Here is a 7,500-nt window from a genome sequence, read left to right on the forward strand (position 1 = left end):
TCTGAGTGAAGTAGATAAAGCTGTGGATGCTGCTCATGAATTCCTAAATAAAGATTGCGATGTGGGAGATCACTCCTCAAGGGATATTGCATACAGTGACAGTCGTATATCCTCAAATCTGAAATTACCGAGAATTGAGTTCCCAAAGTTTAATAACGATGTGTTGAAATTTCAAAACTTCTGGGATCAGTTTGAAGCTGCAGTGCATAACACTGTTGATTTATCAAATTATTTGGAAGTTTACTTACCTACGATCGGTGCTAACTGGAAATGCCTTTGAAGTAACTGGAGCAAATTGTGAAGCAGCTGTTGAATGCCTTAAGCACAGGTATGGAAGAAAACGCATGATCATCTCATTTCTAGTGAGATCTATCATCAAGATGGATGCTAAGTCTGTTGTTAATGCTCCTCCCTCAGGGATCTCTGTGATACCCTTATGAACAGAACTAGAGCTTTGGACGCTCTTGGAGAAGATCCGATGAGCCATGGATGTATTTTGTTAGCCCTTTTTGAGACCAAGTTACCACCTCAGTTATTAGAAAAATGGGAGTTGAAACTTGCAGACACTCAAGAAGATGAAATAGGCCTTGAATTGTTCTTTAAATTTCTTAACCGACAAGTTGTGTCCAAAGATACAGGAGAAAGAGGTTAAAATGTGAACATCACTCCAGGCAATCACAGTTCTGATAAAGATAAAGAAAACCGAAGAAAGTCTTCATTTCCCAAAGTGGGTGGTGAGAATGAGATGTATACTGCTTCTGCACTACTTGATGAAACACACCCTGCAACACAGCCAAATTGTAATTTCTGCAAGGCAAATCATGACTCACAAAATTGCCCAGTGTTAGTAAGGCTGCATTACCTATGAGAGAAACACTCCTAGAGACAGCATTGGCCAGGTTAATTGTTAAGGGTCAAGAAATGACAGTCCGTGTTTTACTAGATTCAGGGAGTCAACGTTCGTATATACGAAAGAACATTGCAGAGGCCCTTGACCTGCAAGGTCCATCATGGCTATTAAGTGTCACAACGCTAGGTGAGGAAACCAGCGAAAGGAAGAGATTTCAAAGAGTGAAATTTACCCTTTCACCAATTAGGGGAGATTCAAAGGTGGAGATAGAGGCCCTTTCTATTTCCAAAATTTGTAATCCTCTCGGGCCAGAAATAGTTCCTCGTGGCTCAGTTCAAGTAGATGTTCTTATTGGTGCAGACCACTACTACTCATTTGTGACTGGGGTCTGTAAGAGAGGAAGTTCCAGTGAGTCCCTTGTTGCTGTGGAATCTTGTCTCGGCTGGATTGTCACTGGGCAAGTAAACCGCCAATCAAAGCACACTTTATCCATGCTGAAAGTTGTAGAAAACGGTGGAGTCAACGAAACATTGAAAAGATTCTGGGAACTGGAATCATAATCGGTATTGCAGAGATGGAGAACCCTGTTATGTCACAAGAGGAAGAACGTGCTGTTGCTGACTTCAATAGAGGATTGAAATTTGATGAACATAACTATGAGGTGCGACTACCATGGAAAAGAGATTATCCAAGGCTAGAATGTAATTATGAACAAGCCGCTTTGAGACGCCTGGAAAGTGTTGAAAGGAAGTTAAGGCAAGACCCTGTGAAAGCTAAGGCTTACAAAACAGCGATCAACGAATATCTAGAGAAAGGTTTTGCCGAGGAAGTATCTGATCAGACTGATGAAAATGGAACTGTGCGGTACTTACCGCACCATGCTGTGTTTCGTGATGACAAAAGGACGACAAAATGCAGAATCGTATTCAATGCTTCCGCATGAGAAGGAGGTGATGCTTCCCTTAACGATTGTATTCTTCCTGGTCCTCCTTTAAAGCCAAACCTTGCATCTGTACTGACTCGATTTAGAACACATAAAATTGTCTCATAGCAGACATTAAAAAGATGTTTCTGCAAGTCAAACTAGCACCAGAGGACAGAGATGTTCACCGCTACCTGTGGAGAGATTTAAAGCCCAACAAATCACCAAAGGTGTACATAATGCAGAGATTGACTTTCGGTGTGAACGCAAGTCGTTTCCTTGCTATTGCAACAGTTCACGCTCATGTAAACAAATACAAAGAAATGCCCCCTTATCCAGTGGAAGAAATTTTACAAAATATGTATGTCAATGACTGCCTGACAGGAGCCGATACAGTAGATTCAACTTTGAAGCTTCAAAAAAGAGATTTCGGAAATTATGATGACAGCGACATTCAATTTGACCAAGTGGGCAAGTAACTCAGAGCTAGTAATGGATGCTATTGACCCAGCTAAAAGAGCCTCATCGCCATTCGTGGAGTTCAATTTGAGCGACCCCCTTAAAGCACTTGGCGTGTCATAGGACTTGAACTCCGAGCACTTTAGATTCCTCGCACCGAGTGGAATCATCTCATCGCATGATCCAATGTCAAAGAGAAGTCTACTTAGTCTGGCATCGAAAATGTGTGACCCACTGGGAATGATATCACCCTTCACTGTTAGAGCCAAAATCCTTTTCCACGATTTGTGGTTGAAAGGTTTACACTGGGATGACCCATTAGATAGTGGCATTAAAGCAAAGTGGTTAAGTTGGAAGTCAGAGTTGTTGCAAGTAAAATATGTGTCTGTCCCTCGATGCTTCGGAAGTGGTATTAAGCAAGACTCTGCGTTAGAGGTGCATGGTTTTGGAGATTCTTCCCTCAAGGCGTATGGAGCAGCAGTGTACATTCGAACAAGAGACAAGCAAGACCATGTAACCTCGCAGCTGGTAATATCGAATTCCACAGTCGCGTCCATTAAGACGGTGTCACTTACAAGGCTGGAACGTTTAGCAGCATTTGTAAATGCCAATTTGTTGTAAGGGCTTTGCCAATGAAGGTGGCTAGAGTTGTGTGTTGGTCAGATAGTATGGTGGCACTGCATTGGATAAAAGGGCAGAGTTCTTGCTGGAAGTCATTTGTTGCAAATCGTGTGGCTGAGATACAGTCAACATGGGATCCTGAGTGTTGGAGGTATTGTGCAAGTAAGGAGAATCCTGCAGAATTGTTGACGCGTGGGTTAAGCTGTAGTGATATGATTTCAAGCACTTCGTGGTGGAATGGACCCCAACGGATGTCCTCGCGTTGTGAACCACTACTAGCTCCACCCGAAAACGAAGCTGCTTCCGCCGAAGCTTGCGAGGAAAAAAGAACTATCCATGTCTATACAGCACTCGTTACAGAACCACTGATTGATATGTCACGCTACGGGACATGGTTGAGGTTGATTCGAGTAACTGCTTATGTATTGAGAGCGGTCAAATTGTTTAAGACTAAATCTAGGTCTTGTGAAAGAAACTGTCGGCGGACGAGGTGAGGCAAGCCGAGATTAGATTTTGTATGTGGGTGCAGGAAGTGGTCTACAAAGAAGAATTCGAGAAACTGAAAGCTGGAGAGGCACTTCCCAGTAACAGCCGCCTACTGAAGCTGGACCCTTATTATGACAGAGATGATCAAGTATTAAGAGTTCGTGGGAGACTAGAGTTTGCTGATCTTCCCGAACAGAGCAAGCATCAAATAATCTTGCCTCACGGACTTCCTGAAGTTGCCAAAATGGTGCAAGATGTATATAAGAACATGTTGCACGCTAGTCCAGAAACGGTATTATCAACTTTAAGGCAGAAAGTTTGGCTAACTCAAGAAGACGTGAGGTTAAACATGTTCAGAAGATGTGTAGCTTGCCAAAGACAACGAGTTGGACCTTGTGCCCAGAAAATGGGTCAGTTGCCAGAGGAGAGGATTTCCTGTTCACGAGCTTTCGCGCATGTTGGAACTGATTTTGCGGGACCACTGTATGTGAAAGAGGGCTTAAACATTAAGAAAGCATACGTGTGTATTTTCACATGCACATCATCTCGTATGGTTCACCTGGAACTTACACATAGTTTGACGACTGATGAGTTCCTACTAGCTTTTAGTCGCATAACGAGTCGCAGAGGACTTTGCCATATAGTGTGGTCAAACAACGCACAAACCTTCAGGGAAATTCAGAAATTATACGATGAACCCACTACTAAAAGTCAAAGAATGTGGAGTACGCTGGATCAAGATCAAATCAAGTCATCACGAGGGATCAAGTGGAAATTCATCACAGAGCGTTCCCCACGGAGAGGTGGATGGTGGGAACGATTTTGCAGAACGATAAAAGAACCACTGCGTAAGGTCCTTGGAAGGGCACTTCTCACCTTTTCTGAGCTAAATACATTGCTGGTCAGAATCGAAGGTACCATTAACTCGCGGCCGTTGACCGCAGTAAGTAATGATTGCAGAGACCCGTTACCTATTACACCTGCTCATCTTGCAATTGGTAGGCCAATTAACCAGTTACCGGAAAGGGAAGAAAGTAGCGAAGAGGAGACCAGTAAAGGACTGTCGAAAGGTTGTTCTACCTGCAGAGACTACTCAATCGCTATCTCCTATCGGTAAGAAACAAGTGGCATAAAGAGATCCCTTCAATTCCAGTAGGCGACATTGTACTTATTTCTGACGACAATGTGCCGCGCACCAAATGGCGGTTTGGTGCGCGGCACATTGTTGAAAGGGTTTATCCAGGTAACGACGGGCTTGTACGGACCGCTACAGTTAGAGCGCCTAACAGATTCTACAAAAGACCCGTTCAACGTTACACAAGTTAGAGATTGAGTCAGCAGCTTCGCAAGTAAGCCCCCAAGTAGAGGATCCAGTCCATGGTGGGGAGAAGCCGCAAACGAACACTTTTCATTCTGCAAGTATAGCTGTTTCCAAGCCTACATTGAGCGTTGTCCTCCCCGAAGGAGGACAAGGTGGGGAGAATGTTACAACCCGTACTCGTTCTGGAAGAATGATAAAGAAGCCTGAGAGACTGGACCTATGAATAGTTATACTAACCCCACCCTAGTGTGTAGGACTTGGAGTGTCATGTGACTTTCGTTGTTGTTCCCGCTCTTGTTATCGAAGGTTTTGTACGTCGTAGCATTTCACTCGTATACATCCCCTTTGTAAATCGATGTGTAGCCGAGTCCAGTGGATTAAAGTTGTGTTACGCTTCGGTGTCTCGTGGTAAATCCTAACACACGGGTTTCATAACATGGGTAGATATAGAGAACATATGGGGCGAAGACGCAAAGTTTAGGTCTGGAAATTTGCTAGAAAATTGAAGTAAAAATCGATGAAACTTACCATGTGGTGAGTTGTTGCTTTCCTTAATAGGTACGTAAGGCTAAGTTACTTTTTCTGACTCTCTGGAGCCACCGTTGTGCATTCTTTCCAGAAGGCTGTGCATTTATCCCTTCCAGTGTTACAAAGCATGCCAGGATTTTGCTGTTTTAACTAGAAAAGAAAGATGAACTCCATAGCTAAAGCTGCCGTATCAAGCAAGTTCTCGTCTGTTAGCAGAAGCCTGGGTTTCGATGACAAAGACAGTGTGGAAGGCGAAGGACCATCAGCTAAAGAGCTACCCAAATTCAAGGAGGAAAATGATGCAGCGAGAGCTAAGTTACAGGAACAGCATGCAAAACGACACGCAGAGAGAGAAAAGAAACGGGAAGAAATTAGGGTAAAGTACGGAATTAGAGAAGAGCTGGGAAAAGGCAATCAAAGTAGAAACACAAGAAGAAACACAAATGAAATCGAGAAGGAAGACACGGGTGTGAAGAAAATGGAAAATAGTGGGGGAGAAGAAAAACAGTGTTAATGTAACGTCAATCAATCTGGAAGGCGTACTTTGGAAACTCTTTCTTCCACTTGAAATTGTTCAGATTCATCTACACAATATTTGGACTAAATTCATGCATATTATATTAATGGAGGAAAGGTAAGGAAAGGAAACGAACTTTATTTAACTGTCTAGTCGTTCTAGCGCTGGAGCACTAATTGGGGACACTGTAAACTGGGATTAACAATTAACACAAATCAAGTCAAATGTTGGTTTTTGAGGAGAGGGGAAACCGGAGTACCCGAAGAAAACCTCTGGGTGCAGAGTGTAGAACCAACAAACTAAACTAAACCCACATATGACACCGGATCTGTGAATACAAATTGCAAATTATTCTGTAGACCACCATGTTATGTTAATCTTTAGTATCTCTCTTTTGGAGCATCCCTATTTTGAGCTGTCATAATGTATAATGTGAATGCCTCAAGCCAAGCCAACAAAAAAAAACTAAACAGTTGAAAAAATGACTTAGATTTAAAGAAAATAGAAGCTGCTTACAATACCAAACAATAGCAGGTTACGAGAGCTGCTACATTAGCTCTTTTGGGGTCAACACCGTTCAATTGTTCAAGGCCATTTAATTTGTAACATAGAAATAATGAAAGGAAATGCTTCATTCTGATTGGCTGAGAGAAATCCAGTTTTTTGCAATGCAAAAAGAGGTAATTCAGTGCAAAATAGGTAACAAATTAAGCATTGTGATTGGCCAGTGATCAAAGAAAGTCACAAAAAGCCAATCAAATATTTTTGTATGTGTGTGTGTGTGTTGCTTCTGCTAAATTAGAATAAGAAACTTTTCCATGTGTATTGTTAATAATTGTGGTGTGGTGAAGATAACTCCCATCCACCGGGTCCTCAGGTTGCGGAACGGCCTTCAGATATGGAGGTTAGCTGCGAATATGGAAATAAGCAGTCCCGGACAAAATCACGGGTTGCCCTTCAGCAAGGCATAGTACCCGTCAGCTGCCCGGCTCGGGTTAGTGGCGAAGACTTTGGGTTGCAGGATGTCGGATCAGTGCATGAAGCAATCAATCAAATTTATTGAATCTGGTTCACTGTACTAGTGGCTTGGCGACTCACCTCAACAATGTTGAATGTCTCGGCATGGCACAACTACTCAAAATCTGGGTACTGCACACGCTTGTATGGAGTGGCGACCGCAAGTGTTTTTTTTTTATGCCAAGAAAGCTCAATATGATACAAAGTTCTTTACGTCGTTCATCCCGCATCGCTCGTCGCGCGGTTCAAAAAGGAGCGCGTCCTGCAGTGCTTCCTCAGGCTGCAATCGAAAAATCAACTACTGATGAAAATCCAAAACCATATGAAAAACTATTGAAAGGAAAAACTGAAATACGTATTGGTACAATGAATGTTCAAACCCTCGGGAAGGACGAAAATATACCTGAGCTAGTTGCATCGTCCGAAAACACATCCCAAGATATCATCTGCATCCAAGAACATCGCTTTACACATGATGATTCACCCACAAAGGAACACAATATCGGATCATGGAGATTGATTACATGCTCAGCTTGGAAAAATAACGCCAATGCAGGTGTTGGGGGAATTGGGATTTTGCTAAACGCCAAAGCATATAAAGCACTTGTTACTGTTGAAATGATAACAAACAGGATCATGGTAGCTACCTTCCATGGTAATCCTCAAACAACAATTATATGCTGTTATAGTCCAACAAACGTCAGTGACGAAAACGATGTCGAAGATTTTTATGAAGTTCTAGAATCGCTCACAAGAAGAATCCCGAAGCACAACATGCT

At 42.7% G+C, this 7,500-nt stretch overlaps 5 protein-coding genes across 5 annotated transcripts; all 5 read left to right on the plus strand.

Annotated features, from left to right (window-relative positions):
* Positions 1-864: 864 nt before the first annotated feature.
* Positions 865-1,410, plus strand: LOC138005919 (uncharacterized). The gene has a single exon (XM_068852093.1). The coding sequence runs from the start codon at positions 865-867 to the stop codon at positions 1,408-1,410; it is 546 nt and encodes a 181-aa protein (XP_068708194.1).
* A 14-nt stretch (positions 1,411-1,424) lies between these two features.
* On the plus strand, positions 1,425-1,793 carry LOC138005920 (uncharacterized). Its single transcript, XM_068852094.1, has one exon. The coding sequence runs from the start codon at positions 1,425-1,427 to the stop codon at positions 1,791-1,793; it is 369 nt and encodes a 122-aa protein (XP_068708195.1).
* A 624-nt stretch (positions 1,794-2,417) lies between these two features.
* On the plus strand, positions 2,418-2,852 carry LOC138005921 (uncharacterized). Its single transcript, XM_068852095.1, has one exon. It carries the CDS (start codon positions 2,418-2,420, stop codon positions 2,850-2,852), a length of 435 nt encoding a protein of 144 aa, XP_068708196.1.
* A 517-nt stretch (positions 2,853-3,369) lies between these two features.
* Positions 3,370-4,455, plus strand: LOC138005922 (uncharacterized). Its single transcript, XM_068852096.1, has one exon. The coding sequence runs from the start codon at positions 3,370-3,372 to the stop codon at positions 4,453-4,455; it is 1,086 nt and encodes a 361-aa protein (XP_068708197.1).
* An 895-nt stretch (positions 4,456-5,350) lies between these two features.
* On the plus strand, positions 5,351-5,701 carry LOC138005923 (complexin-like). Its single transcript, XM_068852097.1, has one exon. It carries the CDS (start codon positions 5,351-5,353, stop codon positions 5,699-5,701), a length of 351 nt encoding a protein of 116 aa, XP_068708198.1.
* The last annotated feature ends 1,799 nt before the right edge of the window (positions 5,702-7,500 follow it).

This window comes from Montipora foliosa, chromosome 6 (genome assembly GCF_036669935.1).
Source record: "Montipora foliosa isolate CH-2021 chromosome 6, ASM3666993v2, whole genome shotgun sequence".
In the NCBI taxonomy this organism is placed as follows: domain Eukaryota; kingdom Metazoa; phylum Cnidaria; class Anthozoa; order Scleractinia; family Acroporidae; genus Montipora; species Montipora foliosa.

What these genes read in the sequence shown, in the direction of transcription:
- LOC138005921 (XM_068852095.1), top strand. Translation starts at nt 2,418, where the DNA reads ATGTCAAAGAGAAGTCTACTTAGTCTGGCATCGAAAATGTGTGACCCA.
- LOC138005923 (XM_068852097.1), top strand. Translation starts at nt 5,351, where the DNA reads ATGAACTCCATAGCTAAAGCTGCCGTATCAAGCAAGTTCTCGTCTGTT.
- LOC138005920 (XM_068852094.1), top strand. Translation starts at nt 1,425, where the DNA reads ATGGAGAACCCTGTTATGTCACAAGAGGAAGAACGTGCTGTTGCTGAC.
- LOC138005919 (XM_068852093.1), top strand. Translation starts at nt 865, where the DNA reads ATGAGAGAAACACTCCTAGAGACAGCATTGGCCAGGTTAATTGTTAAG.
- LOC138005922 (XM_068852096.1), top strand. Translation starts at nt 3,370, where the DNA reads ATGTGGGTGCAGGAAGTGGTCTACAAAGAAGAATTCGAGAAACTGAAA.